The sequence below is a fragment of the Magnolia sinica genome, chromosome 3 (assembly GCF_029962835.1).
Source record: "Magnolia sinica isolate HGM2019 chromosome 3, MsV1, whole genome shotgun sequence".
In the NCBI taxonomy this organism is placed as follows: domain Eukaryota; kingdom Viridiplantae; phylum Streptophyta; class Magnoliopsida; order Magnoliales; family Magnoliaceae; genus Magnolia; species Magnolia sinica.
Window position 1 is genome coordinate 75,755,914 of NC_080575.1, and position 22,057 is coordinate 75,777,970.

Sequence of the window (22,057 nt, forward strand, 5' to 3'; positions counted from 1 at the left end):
TAAACAAACTACAAGACAAGTTATATGTGAAAAAACCCCAACAAGGGTAAAAAACCACGGATCCAAACTTTCACTGTGAAGAAAAATGAAGATTACAAGGCAATATAGTAACCTCTCCCTCAGAAGTACAGAGAAAACCCTTTACCCATACCTTAGAATTATTTTTCATACCCTAGAAAAGCCCTAGGGATACCTATTTATAGTTTAGGCAACTTTCCTTTCACACCTCTGCGAAAACCGACTCAAAAATCCGTACTCCGCATTAAATCCGAAAATGAATTTGCGTAACCTCGACTAGTCGAGCAGGCTGCTCGACCGGTCGAGCGGACCCTCGATCGGTCGAGTGGACCCTAAACTGGTCGAGCATGGGCCATGACAGCTCGAGCACCTTGGAACCCAAAATCTGATGCGCACTGGACTTTGAGTCAAGCCAGTCCTCGACTTGTTAAGTGGGCCACTTAACCGGTCGAGCGGCCCCGAGATGTGGCTCCACATCTCAACATTTTCATCACCAGACTAGACATTACGCAAGAAGTAAGAGTAGTTAGTAAATATATGACAAACTTTGGGAGAGATAATTGGACTGTTGTAAAGTGAATCTTTCGTTACTTGAAAGGTACTTCTAAGACGGTTATTTGTCATAGCGACCAAAATTTAGAGTTAGGTTTGTGGATATAGATCATGTAGTAGATCATGATAAAAGAAGATCTACCAAAGGGCATATTTTCTCTTTGGCTGGCAATGCGGTTAGTTGGATATCGCGACTGTAATCAATTGTGGCCTTGTCTACTACAAAAGCAGAGTACATGTCATCTACACAAGTATGCAAGGAAGCTATTTGGTTGAAGAGATTGTTAAAAGAATTGAAATTTAAGTAAAAAGTGGCGATGATTCACTATGACAATCATATCACATTACACTTAGGAAGGAATCTAGTATTTCATGATTGGACTAAGTACATCAATGTCCAGTGTCACTTTGTTCCTAACTTGGTGGAAAATAGTCAGATCCCATTGCAAAAGATTCACACTAATGACAACATAACAAACATGTTAATGAAGCCTACTGTAAAAGAAGCTTAATTGGTGCAAGACTTCTCTTGGGCTTGTGGTTACCTAGCTTTTGGCGACGTTTAGATAGCTATTATTGGCAGTATTTTTCACACTACTAGAGAAACTAGTCTTCAAGTGAGAGAATGTTAAGACGTGGTCGACAACTCCTAGTGGGAGATGTCCTCTCCTGTTTATCTCTCTTCTCTCTCTCTCTCTCTCTCTCTCTCTCTCTCTCTCTCTCTCTCTAGTTATGAAACCTAGTTTTCCAAGGACTTCTGGTATGGATCTCTTATGTAGTCTATGTAAGGAATTATATTCATCTTTTAGGATATTCTTGGTGTGGGATTCCTTGTACAGGTGTGAGAGAGGTAAGGCTTGTATTTCTTTTTTTCTTGTTTCGAATGAAGAAGAAAACTTTATTATTGACCCATGTAGTAGGTATATTGCTAAATCACAAAAATCCTTATACGTCTTCTCTCTTGTTTTGATTTGGACCTTTTAGCCTTTTGTTTACTCATTTTCTTTTATGTTGTGGTCTCGCTTTCATTAATCATGGGCGACTATTTTTTTACAACACATTATTGGATCATCCACGCAATAACATTTTCCATATTTCCATTGAATGATAATGGAAATTCCAACCAACTTTCCAAATTTGTGGAGGGTAAATCATAGTCATCCAACGGTAGAGATTTTTTGGGTTTTTTTCCCTTTTATCATGGGCCTGCAGAACATTTTACTTATAACGAAAAATGCACGCATGTGCGAGAATTACTCACAATAAATTCTGATAAGTGGTTGAGTTTCAACCTATTATCTATGTTTTCCATGACATGAAAAATAATTAGCCAATCCACCCATCAGGTGGGCCCCACCAACTTAATTTGAGTGTGGATCGTCTATGTCAAAGACATAGGAAAATTTAGTGCATCGCTTCTCATTGGTTTACAAATTGCCTGCTACACAACATGACTTTTAGGCTATGGAACTTCTTTAGACCCCACAATGATTTATGTTTTAGATCCACACCTTCCCTTAATTTTTATAGATCATTCTAAAGAATGAGCCTAAAAATGAGTCTAAAGCTCAAGTGGACCACACCATAGAAACTAGTAGGGATTAAACAACTATTGTTGAAACCTTCCTAAGGTCCGTTGTGAGATTTATTTACCATTTAATGTCTTTATAAGCTCATTGAGACCTGATGAAGGGAAAACTGTAAGGCCCATATCCTAGTCCATACTGTTTCGTAGACTCCCGGGATCCTTCTCATCGAATTTCGAGAACTCACGACCTATAATAGGTGTTTGTACGTGACCCTAAGTTGTACCCCGTAGATCTGAGTTGACTCAACCTGAGACTTGTACTATTGCGACCACACCATCGCCGTGGTTCCAACGTTTTGTCTTGCACACTGATGCGATACCCAGGCCAGAAGATGTAGGCCCGCGTTCATTTCGAGAAAAACGCCACGCATTGCAATTTTTGACAAAATCGCTACTTAACCCATCCCATCAATCAATCAAATCAATTAAGTACTCAACCCATCACTCAACCTATCACACCCATACCTCACATGTCACCTCTCTTACACAACCCATACTCCTCTTACACAAGTTACCCCAAAATGAAATCTTACATCATTCCATCCATTACTCACACCCATCATTTCTCTCTTAAAACAACCCCCTCTCTCTCTCTCTCTCTCTCTCTCTCTCTCTCTCTTTCTCTCTCTTTCTCTACTCACTTTTCCAAGTAACCAAAGAGGTTGGCTATCCAAGCAATTCTAAGCTCCAAGAAAGCCAAGTGTGGCCGACCTCCTACCCCTCTCATCTCCCATCTCAACCCTCCAACCTCCATCATCTTCCATTAAAGAGAGAATCAAGGAGTTTGGCATTCCATCAAACCTAGAAGATCAAACGGTGGGTGTTTTTATAGGCCTAAATTTCATGTTTTGATGATAGGCCAATTGGGGCCTACCGATTGATGGTATGGATCCCACTTTGGACCCTAGGTGTGGCTGATGGCCCACCATGATTCACATAATCATTCCATGATGGGGCCATTCTCCATGGACCCCATCATGATGTTTATTTTTCCTAATATGTAAAGGGCCATCTAGACCTTGCATTTTGGTGGAGAAGGGATCTCCACTGTTGATTTTGATTGGTGGGCCCACATGTAATGGTACCCACTTGATGTATGTTGTAATGCATGGGAAGGAGGGCCTATAGTGCTGGGCTCCCTCCCATTATACGCGTCTCTCTCTCTCTCTCTCTCTTCCTTCCTAGTTTGCTAGCCTGTGTATGGGTGATCCAAACCATCTAGCAGGTGGGATGGCCTTGCTGTCCACCCTGTTAGACTGTCTGTCCAGTTGGACGGTTTTGATGATGGGAAAAATATGAATATTAGCTCGATCCAAACAGGTGGGCCACACCATGTGGACCCATCTGATGTAGTGTTCCATCCATGCGGTCCAGTCCCTGGACGCTGGATTGAAGGACCATACAAATATCAGATTCATTTAAATCTCTGGTGGGCGACCACGTGGACCCACCTGGTGCAGATATTTCATCCATGTCCAGTCCCTGGATGTGGACCCCACATGATATAAGCATTTTATCCACGTCATAGAAGGACGGTGGGGCCCACCAGCGATGTATCTGCTTCATCCCCACCGTTCACACGTGGGACACGGGGCCTACCATAAGGTATGTGGGATTTCCAGACCGTCCAGGTCGTGGGACCCACCTATGTGTGATTTAACCATGCCGTCCATGGCTTGGATGTGGAGCTACTCGACGTACATGTTTTATTCACATCGCCCATCCAGAGGCAGATTCAAATCTTTGGTGGGGCCCACCTTGAAATAGGTATGTGTTTTACCAACACCGTCCATCTCTATGCGGACCACCATGACATATGTGCTTCATGTCCAACACATCCAAGCCGTTCGTCCCCTTTTTGCTGGACCTGGGACCCACACCACACGTGTTGTATGTGTGGGGGTGGGGCCCACCTTGATGTATGTATGTGTTATTCCAACTCCGTTCATCCCCATGGGACCTATATATATATATATATATATATATATATATATATCTTATATCCAGACTGTGTCCAGGGCGTCCAGTAGCCTTGGACGACTATACAGTTGCTGAAGTGGCATCATTAAGTTCTGTGGGTCCCACTTATGATATATGTGTTATCCACACCGTCCATATGCCGGACGGGTGGGGCCCACCTTGATTGTGTTGTGGTTGCACTGTCTAGACATTTGGACGGTGCTTTGGCACCGTGACATATGTGTTTTATCTCCACCGTCCAGATTGCTGGATGGTGGGATTATACCGTAACGTATGTGTTTTATATATGTCGTCCATCTATTTCTGTAGGGACGGAGGGTCCCGCTGCTGATGACATCAGCAAGATCTGTGGGTCCCATGCATGATGTATGTATATCCACACCGTCAGTCCATCTGGTGGGACCCAACTCTGATGTAATTAATGCCTGCAAATTCTGTGGGCTTGATCATCAGGCAGTGTTATATTTAAACCGTCCATCCAGTTGGTGAATTCGTCTAAGGCTTGAGACTGAAAATTAGGAAGATCTGCCTATCAGGTGGACCACACTACAGAAATCAGTGGGGATTGAATGTCTGCCATTGAACTTGTCAGGGTCACAGAAGTTCTGGATCAATATGAAATTGTTTTTCCTCTTAATCTAGGTCTTTGTGACCTTATGAACAGATTGGATGGAAAATAAACGTTATGGTGGGCCCTGTGATTTGTAAACAGTGGAAATCATTATCTCTGCTATTATTTATGGTGTGATCTAGATGATCTTTCGATCATTATCCCCACTGTTATTTGTGGTATGGTCTAGGTGATCTTCCGTTATGATTCATTTGGGTGATGCTTTAAAATAACCTTTTAAAATAGATGAATGGTGTAGATTAGTACAGCCCATGTGATGAGCCCAGTTGATGTATATGAGGCCCATTGGTGCGGCCCATGGGTGCTGCCCACTTGATGTATATGAGGCTCATTGGTGCGGCCCATGTGATGTGGCTCACTTGATGTATAGGAGGCCCATTGGTGCGGCCCATGGATGTGGCCCACTTGATGTATATGAGGCCCATTGGTGTAGTCCATGTGATGTGGCCCACTTGATGTATATGAGGCCCATTGGTGCGGCCCATGTGATGTGGCCTACTTGATGTATATGAGGCCCATTATGATGTATTTGAGGCCCATGGGTTGAGGCCCAATGTGATGTATATAAGAACCATGAGTGAGGCCCAATAAGACGTATGTGAGGCCTCTGTGTGGGGCTGAATGTGATGTATGTGAGGTCCATTGCGATGTGTGATTCCACCATGGTGTATGTAATGATGCTTATGGTGGGCCATGCCTTGGGAGCAATGACGGCTTGACATTCACATTATAAGAGCAATGATAGTTAAATGTCCGCATTGTAACTCTCCCTAGGGCCCATTGTTAGGCCCATACTTATTGTGTGTAGGCCGTCGAGGTCCATCTTCGTTATGAAGATAGTTCATCACCATATAACATGCTTAGTATAACTTCATGATTCATGCCCATACGCATCATATCTATGCTTGATATGAGGAGTGACTGATCATAGCATATGTCATTGGGCAGATTATTTATGGGACTTACTGATAGAAGTTGTCCACATGAGCGCGTGATACGCAAAGGATTGCTACATGACTGGACAATGTGATTGATGCATCTCGCATATGTATGACATTATCACTGTACGCCCTAGCGACATCAGGGCCATGGCCTCCACAGGCACATCGTGGATGGCCGGATTGGATACCGAAAACATTGTCTCTAGCACTGTAGGCACATAGGATGTCTGTGGGTGAAAGTCCCATAACCTTTTTGGTACCAGGAGATTCTCCAACGTCTAGACCGAGTGGATACATTAGTGCATGAGTGCTTAATAGCAGTAAGCTGCGTCTTTCACTATGTTGTGGTCAGTTGGAAGGGGGTATGGCCTTATCCGCCCGAGTGAGGGGGCTATAAGCTAGGCTGAGTTTGACCAGTTCGCAAATGGGTCCACTATCGACGAGCTGGGTAGGTATTGGCAGACTACTGGTCAGGCGGATAATGTGGTCTCTTCCACTCACTGGGCTGTGTGGCTAGGGAGGTGGCAGTCAGTGTGGAGGTACTAGACCCCAGTGATATTCGAGATATGAGATGTATTGTTATGTGGATTCAGATGAGGACTGGCATGCTTGCGTTGCATCTTGCATATAACATTTGGCTACGTAGGCCTCACATGCATGGCCTTAGTATGACCGATAGCAGTCATGTCTTGCATCACATAGCCTTGGTATGGCTAATAGTATTCATGGACTTACCAGCATATTTTCGCATTGCTCTAATATTGCATACTTGGCACTTGCCTTGCGCACACACTTACACCACCATCTGAGCTTTTCATAAGTTTATGTATGACCATTGTGTGCAGGTGTGGCATTGGATCGCAGCAGCAGCACTGAGGCAGGAGCATGTAGCTGAGCTTTTGGAGTCCGATATCTATATTTGTATTTTCCCTTCCGCATTGTACTCAAAGTTTTTTATTATAGTGGATACATGGTGATGTTGTTTTGTGACTTGGTTATGGTTGTGGTTATGCTCCGTTACAATAAAAAAAAAATTATACCGAAAATCTTCCTTGTAGGATCCCAGGATCGGGATCTAGTGAATGGGTGCCGGGAGCCAAGAATGGGGCACTGCAGAGGCTGTCGGCGTCGGATTCAGAGATCGAAAATTCTGTGAGCTCAGTTTCCGAGTTTGGGGTGTGATAAAAACACAAATATCAGCTTGATCAAAGTCTTTTGTGGCCTAAGAAGTTTTCAATAGTAGGCATTCAATACCTACTACTTTTGTAGTGTGGCCTACTTGAGCCTTGGATCTGCCACATTTTCCGTGTCATTCCCTAAAATGATATGGAAAAATAGATGGATGTTGTGGATTTGATACATACATCATGATAGGGCCCAAAAAGTTCCATGTGTCAACACTTTCAGTTTTCTTCTCTCGACTTGGGAATGTGATGCACCACCAAAGTGGATTAAGTGAGACCCTAGCCTCAACAAGATGGTGTGGCCCTTACTGTGATGGCTACCTTGATCTATGTATTATGTATCTTCCAGGTCATTTTAGGGCATTTTGCAAAAGATGAAGCATATCGAATTAGCATGCGGATCATACCATAGGAAACAGCGGTGATTGACCATTACTAAGCTACAAAAGTTTTGGATCAAGCTAATATTTGTTTTTTCCCTTCTTCCAGGCTTATGTGAACGTATCAACAGATTGGATGGCAAATAAAATCTATGCAAATAAAAAGGGCGCGGAGTTTTGCTACCTTCCAAATGTGAATGTTACTCACTGGATCCATTCAGAGGTCACTCAGTCGAGTCCCTATAGCACCTTCTGATCAATAGCTTCATAGCTTCAGCTTGCTAGACACATTTTGGCAGAATTTTTAACATTCCATATTGCGCTAATCAATCGATTGAATCTATGTTGAATTCCTGGTGGAACTCCTCCCTCTTGAGTGGACGTTCCTTCCCCCTCATTAACCTCACTCCCTGTTTAATTATGTGGGAAATCTGGAAATTTAAAAATTCTGCTAGATTCGACGGCAAGTTTGTTCAAGTGGTCGATATCCTGGCCAAGGTTAAAAGGTGGCTCTCCACTCTATCTAACCACTCTCCAGAACTTCTTTGCCCACCGCCTAGTCCATTGATTGTGTCCAAGCTAGGGTTGGCTACAACAACTCGTTCCTGGAATCCTCCCACATTCGTCAAGTGGCAGAAACCACAGATGGGCTGGGCTAAAATTAACGTTGATGGCTCAACAAGAGGAAATCCGGGCCCATCAGGTAGAGGAGTCTGTAGAGGTAAAAATGGTGAATTCATTTTTGCGTTCACGAAAGGCTATGGAACAGCTTACAACATTTATGCAGAACTTTGCGCTATTCAAGACGGGCCTTTCTTATGCTTCCATTTTGGTTTTTCTAGGGTTGTGGTGGAATCCAACTCTAAGCTCGCAATGGAATTTTTGAACGGGATTACCAGTCCAAGCTGGAAATAGGCCTATTGGGTTGGCCGAATCAAAAGATTTGGTACTCTTGGGCTGCTGAAATTTGTTCACATCTTTAGAGAAGGAAATGGACCTGTAGATGGTATGGCCCGAATGGGCAATGACACTCAAGCATCCTCCTTGATTCGTGCGATTTCTCTACTCCCAAGACACGCCAGAGGAAGCCTTTTCCTAGATCAAGTGGGCCTAGGGACGTTTAGGATCGGCCTAGGCAGAGTTTTTCAGCACTTTTAAACTGCCATGTGAAGCACGGTCTGGCAATTGTTGCTGAGTAGTTGTGGTCCTTTGTTTTTCTCCCTCTCTTTAGGCTCTCTGTCTGCTCGGATTTGGGGTGGTATTGTGGAGGCATGTGTTGCTTTCGGATTCTGCAGCTATGCATTGGCTGGGCCTTTGTTTGCAAGCCATCTGGGCTCAGGTTCTTGCTGTTTTTGCTGGTGTTGCTGTTTTATTTGTGGTGTCACTAGTCTCATGCACATATCTGTTCTATTTTTTGTTGTGTTTTCTCCTATGTACATGTTCCTTTGTTGAGCCAAAAGATAGGTGAGGCATGATACTTTTTGTAATCCTGCTGGAAATACTTGTAACTTCTCCTTCTCATCAACAATATTTGGTGGTGAGCATTTGTGCTCCCACCTTCTGTCAAAAAAAATAAAAATAAATCTACGCAAACATTAATTTGCACCCGAATTATTTTTTTTAATGGATGGGTGTTCAATCACCATGGTTTCCTGGAGTATAATCCACCTGATAATTGGATCTTCTTAATTTTTAGGGTGTTGCTCTAAAATGATATGAAAAACGGATGGATGGAGTGGATACATAATACGTACATGTCAAGTTGGCCCCACGGTAAGGTGCTGCAAAGTCTTGGGGTAAGGCCGGGGTCTCACTTAATCCGCTCCCCTGCACCATACAAGCAACAAAATTTCTTGACGTATAAAATTTACGCAGCCCCCACAATGCTGTATTTCTTAGATCTACGCAATATATCTATATTTCCATATCATTCCAGGATATCAGCCCAAAAACAATGCTGATCACCTAAAGCCAAAGTAGACCACACCACTTTTTTTTTCTTTTCTTTCAAAACTCCAAAACATCACTTGCAGAAAATCCATCCAAACAGTAAATCCATCCAAGCTAAAGTAGACCACACCACTTAAAACAGTAGGAATTGATGCTACAGTTGGAAACTTTTTAAGGCCACTGGAAGCTCTCATCAAGCTGATATTTGTATTTTAACTTCGTCCAAGTATGTGTGATCTTATGAACAGGTCAGATGGAAAATAAGTATCACGGTTGGCTCTAGGAAAGTTTCAACAGTAGTTTGTCGAATCCCTATTGCTTTCTTTGATGTGGTCTACGGTTTGGAGGTCACTCAGTTTTGGGGCTACGCTCTATAATGATCAGTAAAAATTGATAGACGGTGTCGATGTAGAACAAAAAACATTGCGGGCTCAGGGAAATTGCACACGTTAAAACTCGCCGTGTAGCATGCAACCTATTCAAGAGAGAAATCCTACGTATCTTGTTGGACGTGGACCAATGAGAAGCTACGGCACTAGAATTTCCTGTGCCTTACACACAGACGTTCCGCACTTAGCATTTACGTATTTTCATTGTTTTCCATGTTGTGGCCCACTTGATGGAGGGATCAGCCTCTCTTGGAGCATCCCATTTCATGGTGGCACACCTGTTGGACGATTTGGATGTCATGCACACGTGTGTAAATGAAAAGAAAAGAAAAGAAAAGTAAAAAAGCCTTGGTAATTACGCATGTGGGGGGAGCCCTGCACATACTCACGCAGTCACACAATGCCAACATTAAAACACGTGCAAGATCCAAGCTCTCCATCATTTGGGCTGCAACTTTTATAGTCTTTTCACTTAAAAATAAGCCATTCTGCAAATAAAGTCAGCCACGGCATATAAAATGAATGGGCGGAAATAAAATTGCATTAACCATCAGCTTACTTTGTACACTGTATCCCATATAAGGAGTAAAATCAATTTGATCACAGAGGAAAAGAAGATATACCAAAAACCAACCTCATGCAAAATTCAGGTGGGCCACACCACGTGAATTTAATCAATGGCATGGATCATATGATCTTGTCAACACATCCACGATAGTTCATCGTGCTTGATCATCTGACACAAGTTTCATGTTCCTTCCTCACAGTACACGTGCCAGACATATCAACTGATTGGGACTGCTGTCCTGATGGGCCATCACGTCCATATGCTATATCCAAAAACGCAAAGACACTCCATTATGTTAACCATCCAATCAGAGGCCTGAGTTCTATCAAAAGGTCTACGTTCAACTAGAAAACTTCACCTTTGGATGGTCACAGTTGAGAGCTTTTCTGAACATTTTCCTACAGACCATCCACAAAGCAGCCCACAGGATCATCAGTCTAGCCATCAAACATACATTCATGCAGACCCAATAAAAAATTCCCAAAGAAGAAATAATAAAAATATATATATAATAACATTGACTATTAGCATTGTAGAGGGTAACTAGTTAATCCAGGTTGTAAATCTCACTACCACAATATATTATTAGGAAAATAGAAAATAAGAATAAGGTGCATGTGACAGCTACATCCTAACGACATTGTGCTATAAATACACAACCATGGACGCAATGTCATAACCATCTCTTCCTCTCTCTCCCTCCGTAATGCCTTCTCCCCAACAAAAATACTAGATACTCTGGTGTTGTTCTCCTCAGAAGATATTGGCCACAGGCGGTCAATTTTCAGGCGTCCAATGAATTTCCCAATTGGCAACCCCTCATGGGGTCGTCAATGGCCTCAAATTCTAATAGCACTGGCCATCCTCTTCACATCCAACTCTATAGCAATGGTTTCAAGCAATTCAGATGAGTACACGTCACCCCCACCACCATCACCATCACCTCCACCACCATATATATACAAATCACCCCCACCACCATCGCCTTCGCCACCTCCACCTTACTATTATAAGTCTCCACCACCACCGTCTCCATCACCTCCACCACCGTATTACTACAAATCACCACCACCGCCATCTCCATCTCCTCCACCACCGTATTACTACAAATCTCCACCGCCACCTTCTCCATCTCCTCCACCACCTTATTATTACAAGTCGCCCCCACCACCTTCACCATCTCCTCCACCACCTTACTATAAGTCGCCACCACCCCCATCACCATCTCCACCGCCACCTTATTACTACAAATCTCCACCACCGCCATCTCCATCTCCACCACCACCATACTACTATAAATCCCCACCACCTCCTTCTCCATCACCTCCACCACCATACTACTACAAATCTCCACCGCCACCATCACCATCTCCTCCACCACCATACTACTACAAATCTCCACTGCCACCATCACCATCTCCTCCACCACCATACTACTACAAATCTCCACCACCACCATCACCGTCTCCTCCACCACTATACTACTACAAATCTCCACCTCCACCATCGCCATCTCCACCACCACCTTACTACTACAAATCTCCACCTCCACCATCGTCATCTCCACCACCACCTTACTACTACAAATCTCCACCTCCACCATCGCCATCTCCTCCCCCACCTTACTACTACAAGTCTCCACCTCCACCATTTCCATCTCCACCACCACCATACTACTACAAATCTCCACCTCCACCATCACCATCTCCTCCACCACCTTACTACTACAAATCACCGCCACCGCCCATGCCAACTCCTCACCCTTACCACCACCCACTCGTCGTAAAGGTGGTGGGAAAGGTCCACTGTTACAGATGCTATGATTGGGGATATCCCATGAAATCCCATGAGAAGAAACACCTGCAAGGTAAGAAATTTCGACAAAGAAATCATTATTTATTTCAATTTAATTTGAGATGGTCAGCTTGAATTTTCTAAGAATATGCTTTCATATATGATTATAAATGGGCAGGTGCGGTTGTGAAAGTTACATGCAAGACCGGCCAGAATGAGATTGTAGCCTATGGGAAGACTAAGATCAATGGAAAATACAGTGTTGATGTTGAAGGTTATGACTATAAAAAATGGGGAGCCAAAGGATGCAAGGCAATGCTCCACATGCCTCCAAGGGGCTCTATGTGCAACATCCCTACTAACCTCCATGATGGAAAGACGGGAGCCATGCTCAAAGTGAAATCCAAGACCTATGAAGAAGTTGTCCTCCAAGCCAAGGCCTTTGCCTATGCACCCAAATCCCCTTCCAAGGAATGTGAGAAGCCCCACCCAAAACCACCAATCTACCAATACAAGTCCCCACCACCCCCAACCCCCACATACTATTACAAATTCCCACCACCCCCAACACCCAAATACTATTACAAATCGCCGCCACCTCCGTCCCCAACTTACTACTACAAGTCTCCCCCACCACCATCACCATCTCCTCCTCCTCCATACTACTACAAGTCTCCACCTCCACCATCATCATCTCCTCCTCCTCCATACTACTACAAGTCACCCCCGCCACCATCACCTTCCCCACCACCTACCTATTACTACAAGTCTCCGCCACCACCAACACCTTCTCCACCACCTCCCTACTACTACAAGTCACCGCCACCACCATCACCATTTCCACCACCACCACCATCACCATTTCCACCACCTCCCTACTACTACAAGTCTCCACCCCCTCCATCGCCTTCTCCTCCACCTCCCTACTACTACAAATCCCCTCCCCCACCATCTCCATCGCCTCCTCCTCCATACTACTACAAATCCCCTACCCCACCATCCTCGTCACCTCCTCCTCCATACTACTACAAATCACCACCCCCGCCATCACCATCTCCTCCACCTCCATACTACTACCAATCACCACCACCACCATCGCCATCTCCTCCGCCTCCGTACTACTACAAATCACCACCCCCACCATCGCCATCTCCTCCACCTCCATACTACTACAAGTCCCCACCACCACCATCTCCATCCCCACCTCCTCCATATGTCTACGCATCCCCTCCACCTCCCACTCAGTACTCAGCATGAGACCCATCTCTTCTACTCACTCATGTAAGTATTATCAGAACTCAACTAATACTGATTAGTTACTTAATCTTCATTTCTATTTCAAAGAATAAATTAGGCAATTAAACTTGGTTTGTTGTAGTAAAAGAATCAAACTCAAATGAATAATCATCTCATGCTACACCAAATGCTGCTTTGCAGGTTTCAAGAGGGGTAGTGAAAGATGGGAGCGTTGAAAGAGAGCGAGCTTCTTGTTTCCCGCTTTGTGGGTATTTGGTAATAAGTGTCTTAACCATATGATGAAGAGCTTGATTAACCTTGGTAACACATGCCCTAAAGCTTCTATGATGGCCATGCTACATTTACTGTACTTGGCATATTCTAGTAGGATTGGGTTTAAAAGATAATCTGGCCAGCACACCTGGAAAGGAAGAAAAGGAGAAGAACACCATTGCTACCATTATTATTATTTTTTTTTCCTTTTTATTTTTCATGATTTCTTTGTTTGTGGGTATTTGTTTATGAAGCTTTCTTGTGCTATTTGCACTGATTGCTATTAAATAAAAGATATTTATTTGCTGTTTATACAGGTCTCTCTCTCTCTCTCTCTCTCTCTCTCTCTCTCTCTCTCTCTCTATGGTTGCTATTTGTTCTTTTTTTTTTTTTTTCTTTTTAAAGAAAGGTGGGGTAGGTCACCTAAATTTTATCGAAGAAAACATAAGTACAAGCTCATTCAAGATGGCCCACAAAAAATCGGGCCACACCTATCATATACTCCACATGCATGCTGTATAAAACAATGCAACCGCACGACGCCCTCGAAGCCAAGATTCACCCAGCCCCTAATTGAAATCGATTCGGCTCAGGCCCTACCCTGCCTAATAGCACCGATTCCAACACTACTGGTTCCTAGAGCAGCATTATTCAAGGCCATGCATAGTATTTAATGGCTGTAAGTGAAGCCATGACCATAAATTTTTTAATACTCCGTTAATTGGTGATGGTTAATACTCATGCACTTTAAAGTTGCATTATGCCACGACACTCAAATTAGCTGTTCAAACCGTGGTGACACTAGTAATTTATCTTAATAGGCCAGTTGGTTGACATCCAATTGACAGTTAAAATGAAAAACAGCCAATGACCCTACTCAATAGTCGTCTAATCAAATTGATTTTAAGATGGCATGTTGGCGGTTAAAAAATCATAAGTAATGGTTCAAGGTCAACTTAATGGCATAAACTGCAAACTGCATCAAGTATAATAATGGAGAGCTCTAATCCATAATCCAGACCGTTAAAAGTTTGAATCAATCCTAAATTGTTCTTCTACGACTTTGTAACCAAAGTTGAAGTCTCAAAGGACCATTCACAGTGCCAATGGCTCATCTAGCCATTCAATAAAAGTTGAAGTCCCTTGTTTTGCATGTGAAAAAAAAAAAGAGTAATCTAAGGCTTGATGAAAAGCTTATTGAAGAGGATCTTATGTGAAACCAGTTGGGATCCCAGATATGAAGGAATGCTTATAGTACACCCAACTGTGAGATGTTCAGCTAAATCATACAATGTCCAGCTAGAAAAGTGCTATATATGTGCTTCACTTGCTCCAGTATATATGGATGTGTTTGGCAGAGATAAAAGCCATCCTAGACGGACTCATTTTGTCTTCTCAACTGGGATTCGTTAGAGTATAGGTGGCGAGCGACTCTAACGCTGTGGTGATGGCCTGTCTAATGTTTCTAACTCTTGCTGGTCCATCCAGTACTGAAAGGCGAGAATCAAACTCATCTCGCGAGACTTGAAAGTGCACATTGCCCATACGCTAAAAGAGGCTAACTCGGTTGCTGACGGCTTGGCCAGGCTCGGAAGCGAAACCCAAGTTAACTCCACATTTCATTCTCGGGATTCCCTTCCGGCCTCCATCCGAGGTCTTTTGTTTCTCAATAAAGTGGGCCTTGGAAACCTGTGGGTCACCTAATCCAGGCTCTCGTGGCTTTTTTTCTTTTTTTTTTTTCTTGCTTTCAGTTCTCGCAGTCATTTTTGTTCATATGATAGGGGGGCCATTCCTTTTTGATTTTGGCCCACCCCAAATGTAGGCCCGTAAACCGTTCCTGCTCTTTTCCTTGGAATATATAATCTAATTTACTCAAAAAATATATATATGGATGTGTTTGGCATGTTACTTTTTATTAGTCCGTGGGTGATGATTCATGGTAGGCTTGGAATTTTTTGGATGCTTAAATTTCATGTTTTGTACAGTTTATAAAAGATTGTCCTTGGTATAAAATTCTTGAACAGTACACAAACCAAATCAATACCTAAGACACCATTTCAACCATGGAAAAAGTTGTATCAATTCCCTAGTGGGGGTGGCTAACTGTGGAGTGTGGACTGACAGTGGGGTGTTTACTAACAAGCTAATCTAATTTACTCAAAAAAATATATATGGATGTGTTTGGCATGTTACTTTTTATTAGTCCGTGGGTGATGATTCATGGTAGGCTTGGATTTTTTTGGAGGCTTAAATTTCATGTTTTGTACAGTTTATAAAAGATTGTCCTCAGTATAAAATTCTTGAACAATACACAAACCAAATCAATACCCAAGACACCATTTCAACCATGGAAAAAGTTGTATCAATTCCCTAGTGGGGGTGGCTGACAGTGGAGTCTGGACTGACAGTGGGGTGTTTACTAACAAGCTAATCTAATTTACTCAAAAATATATATATGGATGTGTTTGGCATGTTGCTTTTTATTAGTCCATGGGTGATGATTCATGGTAGGCTTGGATTTTTTGGAGGCTTAAATTTCATGTTTTGTAAAGTTTATAAAAGATTGTCTTTGGTATAAAATTCTTGAACAATACACAAACCAAATCAATACCTAAGACACCATTTCAGCCATGGAAAAAGTTGCAAGTAAGATCCTGGCCACATTTTCTTCTAAGGCTGCCTTGAAATTGTAAAAGATCCAAATGTTGGTAAGATCCAAGTACTAAGTATCTCTTCACCGGATATCGTAGAGACCACACATGACATGAGATGATGGTTCGCAGCAAAACAGGAGATATTTATGACTGCTAAACTCCAATAGCAACCCATCAACCCCAAATCATAATCACATAACCAAACCCTGCAAAACTTTGTCTAGACATACACCGGCCTAGAAGCTCACCAGAAGCTCTCTTGAATTGTTCCAAACCGACCCAAGACCATAACATGTCCATCAGCACACTAACGAAAGGTTGGATAATCCATAGAGGCTGAGCAGAAATTGGATTTCCACCCACCACTTTGGTCCAATTTGGACCAATGCATGGTATTCTGAGATTGGATAAAACCATTGTGCATCAAAGAGCAGGCACCACGTGATAGCTAAAGATTGAATTTCCACTAACCTAGAAAGTTAACCCGAGACTTCCCCGACGAGTGAGTAGGAGTGTGAGTACATCTGTGAGGGTGTTGGGTCATGGATGAAAATTGTATTTCTGCTTGCACCAATTGCCCTCAAACTTCTTCAAAATTACACCATTTTCCACTCCAACAACCAATGGGAAAGTGCCACATGTCCTTAAATCAGAACTTACCACATGTATTTTTCTCCTTATCTACTTATTACAAGAATGTCATTGGCTCTAAGTATATAAACCCATCATCCCCCTTATTACCACAACATACCATTCTCTATAAGAAGGGAGAGAGCATTTCCAAGGAGATGGAGAAGGAAGTGAGAGAGAGGAGGAGGCCTTGCAAAAGAGGAGAGAGTATCCTAGCCATCCATATCACATCCAACCCATCCTACCCATTCCAACATCACCATCCAACCCACTTTAACCTACCTATCCATCCCATCTAGCCCATCCAAGCCACTCTAACCTAGCCTTCCAACACATCTAACCAATTCCAACCAAGCCATTCATCTCATTCAAATCCTAGATCACATCTAAGCCAATCCAACTCGTTCAAAGCCATCATCCGGCCAATGTAAGCCATCATAACGACCTGAATTTTTTTACAAAGTAGAGTTAGGTACTAACATATCTATCTCTTCTATGAATGGTGTTAAGATTTTTCCTCCCTTTCTCCCATCTCCATTCACCCGTCATCTTATGTGGCATCATTCACAGCTTTATTTATTTATCTTATAATCACCAGTAACACCTTCGTTCTAATGCACCCCCATGCTTCTCTCTAGATAACTTCTAGGTGCTCTAAGCCTTGTGGAGTTGCTCAAATCCTGGGACATCAGAAACCTAGAATTGCCAAGTCCATGCCTTCTATTTTTAATAATCAACTCCTCGTTTAAGATCGATGTAAACAAGTCGTAACTGAGTAGATTTTTCTTAGTACTTTTCCTTTCTTTTTGAAACGCCATCACCTCCTCGAATTAGCTACCTACTTAAGCCATTGTGGTCTCCTAGGTGGTGATTAAGGTCGAATGTTTAGTTTCCTAGTCAGTTTTGGACCTTATCTACAATCAATTGAACAACAAAATCTTTTTAAAACTTAAAATCCTAAAATATTTCTAAAATCCCACAAAGTTGAGACTGCACTTTTTACTGGCAAAGAAAGGTGCCTAAAGTCTTCTCCATCACCAAGGTCCATATTTTAGAATTTATACTCATAGGCCAATGTATGAGTCAATCTTTCACATGAAGCCTTCAGATTCCTTGGCTCTTCATGATTTTGCAAGGTTTAGCCAACCATAGGATTCTAAAGTAGCTAGTGACAACTCTAATTCAGGTACATAACATTTTAAAGTCAACATCATGAAATTGCAGTTTATTGATTACTAAGCTTTTAAGTGCGGAAGTATGGCAGAGCTAGAGAATGAAAGATATGTCCTAGAAGGGGGTGATTAGGACCTATTAAAAATTATGCATATTAAAAACATCAATTGCCTAGTTTAAACTGATTGCCAATTAAACTAAACTAAGTAATGAAACTCTAAGGCTTCCAAGCCAATAGAGGGTGTAATCACACAGACTATCAAAGATATGCCAATAAGCAACTAGTCTATAGGATAGTATACATGTGTGTGTGAGATATGCTTCCTATCAATCCTAGCATTCATCTAATCATACAAGCATATAATTAAGCATTCAACCACATAGTATAATTAAACAAATGCTGAAATGACAATCCCAAACATAGTTATGTCTAGTGGTTCAGCTCTAGTCGAGAATTTCAGCCATAAATCCAGTTTGGATGCTGGACATTCCTGACTCTCAATCAATATCATCAGTTAGGTCTCCGATGTCATCAAATGTTGTTTGATGGCAGCTCGATGCCATCGAATATGACAAGGAATCTACTGTTTTGGGTTATCTTCTACACAGTAAATTTGCATCTCTTCGAGCCTTCTTTATCATATTTTTCTTAGTCTCTTAAGGCTAAGAGATGATCAGATTAATATTCTTAATTGAGAGAAAATCATCTAGAGGTTATAGGGTTATTTTGGTTAAGAGTTAGGGTCACCAAGGCATCTCTTTTACCTGTACATGCTCCTTGATGCTTCTGTTCTACTTGTGTCTTCGGTCTTCACTTTACAAAGGCTCAACCGACTATGTGACACAACGACTCACGTGATTGAAAAACCAGGGTGCAAAAATGAGTGCACTAACTGAAATTGCGGTAATGACTGCTGTAGTTGAAGTATGAATATGCCAATATGTCCTAGAGGGGGGTGAATAAGACTTTTAAAATTTTATGATTATTTAAAGTCCTATCAATCTAATCCTGAGAAAATATGCTTGTATCAAGATATCTTCATAGTATCTCTAATGACTTCCAAGCCAAATAGAGGATCCAATCATGAAACTAATTGAAAGATAGACAAGATGTAGATCATAGTTTATGATGGATGTGACTGTGTGTGAGGTGTGATCTTAGATAATCAAATATGAAAGCATGTAGAAAAATCATACAAGTAATGGAAGTCAATAGCAATCTCAAACACAGTCATTTTTATAGTGGTTCGACTACTTGTCTACTCCACCCCCGGCAGACGTACTCAACCCTTGAGTGTACCGGATTTCACTAAGGAGGTTTCACAACAGGTTCACCTCAAACCGGAGGTTTTAAATCAGGTTCACCTTTAACCAGTACAACCTACACCTAGGCTGACATAGCGTGTCCACATGACACAGTTTATGCTCCCACAAGTAAGGGTCAACACATAGCACCCGATTTTAGGCACACTAGCTAAGGATCCACTTAAGGAACCTCACAAGTTTATGCTCCCACAAGCAAAGGCCAACACAAAGCACCCAACTTTTAGACCACCCTGGTCAAGGAACTACACAAAGGACCTAAGAGTTTATGCTCTCCACAGAGCAAGGGTCAATACAAAGCACCTAACTTTTAGACCACCCTGGTCAAGGACCTACACAAAGGACCTAAGAGTTTATGCTCTCCACAGAGCAAGGGTCAACACAAAGCACCCAACTTTTAGACCATCTTGATTAAGAACCTACACAAAGGACCTAAGAGTTTATGCTCTCCACAGAGCCAGGGTCAACACAAAGCACCCCACCACGTACACTCCCGCCGAAGGCCTCTTATGAGGGCTTGCAAGGGGTGAGAAACACATTAGACCCAATCCTAGAAAGGAATGATCACAAGGGTCCTCTAGACTCTAATGACTTATAGATAAGTAGATGAGCCCCATTCAACGCGTTAACGAAGATCTCCTCCTTTATTGATTAAGAATCTTCTGCTTCCTTAAATGCAACTCAGAAGATGTACCAATACATGGCGACGGGTTAGGTTAAGGTTATGATGGAATCCTACTCTCTTAAATGTTTTCCTATAAGGGATATAGAGCGATTCCAATCATTTATGCATTTAAGGCATCCCAGCTTAATGATTTACCATCGAGGCGGTAACTGTAAGATCCTTGAATGCGGAAGTTCATTCCCCAATCCACTCTATTGAATGTCAATGATGAGGGTGGATTGGAGGATGAACTTCCATTAGAGAAAGGGCTTTGGGTATATGATTTAAGGTTAAACACTCAAAAACACTCTCTTCTTTCTCTACTAGAAACTAAGGACAAGCTCTTTATAAGTAGGCAAAAGATTCCAACGGATCTAAAACAGTCACATTTATGATAGAGTTCGATATCATCGAGCGTATACTCTCGATCGCATCGACTGGCCGCTCGATGACATGAAATCAAATGTCAAATGATTTTGAAACTTTTACCAGTTGGTCAGGAAAATCGAACATGCGTTGATGTTATTGGATTTCGAACTCTGATTTCCCGACACGAGGTTCGATTCCTCGACATTTAAAAATAAGAGAGACTTTCTTTTGAAATATTTCAGGTTAAAAGAATGATCAAGGCACACTCGATATCATCGAAATTTGAATGTTGATGATATTGATAGCCGTGTCGATGCATCGATAAATTCAAAGGTTTTCCCATAAGCTTGCTGGACAGTTTATGTCCATTCTCGATGTAATCGACCCGGCCTCAATATGATCGATATTTGAATATCTATTCTATTGAGTGACCCTTGATCCAAGATAAAACAACCTGAAAATGTTGTTGGATAACAAAATGTCCAAACAGATATCATCGAAGGGCTCCTGATATCATCAAAATTTGAATTCCGAGTATACTGAGTAGTACTTCGTTATATCAAAGATTTCATGATTTGCCTTAGCAGAACTTTGGAGCAACATATATGATGTCAATTTTATCGAGTCAACTTCGATAGACTCGAGATTTAAATTTTGATGATATCAATATGGCTATCGATACGTCAATAATTCTATCCAGAGGTATATGCGGTTGCTGGACATCTTATGTCCTCATTTCGATATTATCGAGTGAGTTTCCAGGACATCGACAACACTATTCGATGACATCGATCAGTCTGTCGATAAATCGGCAGAGGTAGAAAACTTAGAGATTTTTCTGAAGTTTGAAAAAAGTTTTCTAACCCAAAAATCCTATGATATTCTAATTAATTTTAAGGGTTTTAATTACCTGGTGTTTTGGGACTTGGGATGTGAGGCGAAGATTTACCTGTGGCGAGTTCGGGCACACATCCAGTTGAGGCAGACGGTTGATTGATCTTCCTATGGAGCTTCTCTGTCTAGCTGACTCAACGATCATGTTAATTGACAAACCAGGGCACTTTTAATCTCCCCCTTTGTTAATTATGTGACAAAACCCTAAAACACCCTAGAACAACTTCTATACTGACACCCTAAATTGTGTGTACATGAACTTTACACAATTGTACAATGCTATCTAGTTCACATACACAAACATTCAGAAGTTGTTCCCCTTAACTATAAATTCTCCCTTTCTCCTTGCAAACTCCCCCTTTCTCCTTGCAGCTGCTCCCCTTAACACATGTATCACCATTCACAAGCAGATATACACACAATTTATTTCGTTGAGGTGTGGATTTGTTCTCCTCCTTTTTGTCAGTCATTGGCAAAGGATAGCATAACAGTTGATATTGACTGAAGTTGAAGTAGGTGGGAGAATCATCATTTAGAGAGCATACGCATATGATAAATAGATGTAAGACAAACATCTTAGTACAGAAACCTGTATGCATAGTAGACCAAGTAGAGCAGTGAGATAAGCAGATAATCAAAAGATCAAAACATCACATGCATCATAGTAGACCAAAACCAGATAAAACAAGGGATTACATAATATAATCATGGCAGTAAATATGTGTGAATTATAACCATCCATAAAGCTCATTATCTAAAAAAATATATAAATACTGCCCAAAATTTGTAGCAGTATAATCATTCATCCCATACCAAAATAAAATTTAGCCCATCCATGGGCACCCTAAAAGAAACAACCAGCTACG

General features: G+C 41.9%; 1 protein-coding gene across 1 annotated transcript; it reads left to right on the forward strand.

The window, feature by feature from the left end:
* Positions 1-10,880: 10,880 nt before the first annotated feature.
* On the forward strand, positions 10,881-13,793 carry LOC131238563 (extensin-2-like). The gene is made up of 3 exons (XM_058236238.1): positions 10,881-12,048; positions 12,154-13,256; positions 13,413-13,793. Exons 1-2 carry the CDS (start codon positions 10,977-10,979, stop codon positions 13,230-13,232), a joined length of 2,151 nt encoding a protein of 716 aa, XP_058092221.1. The 5' UTR covers positions 10,881-10,976; the 3' UTR covers positions 13,233-13,256; positions 13,413-13,793.
* Positions 13,794-22,057: the final 8,264 nt, after the last annotated feature.

Coding starts and splice junctions, on each gene's coding strand:
- LOC131238563 (XM_058236238.1), top strand. CDS start 10,977: ATGAATTTCCCAATTGGCAACCCCTCATGGGGTCGTCAATGGCCTCAA. Junction 12,049..12,153: donor TGAGAAGAAACACCTGCAAG/GTAAGAAATTTC, acceptor ATAAATGGGCAG/GTGCGGTTGTGAAAGTTACA.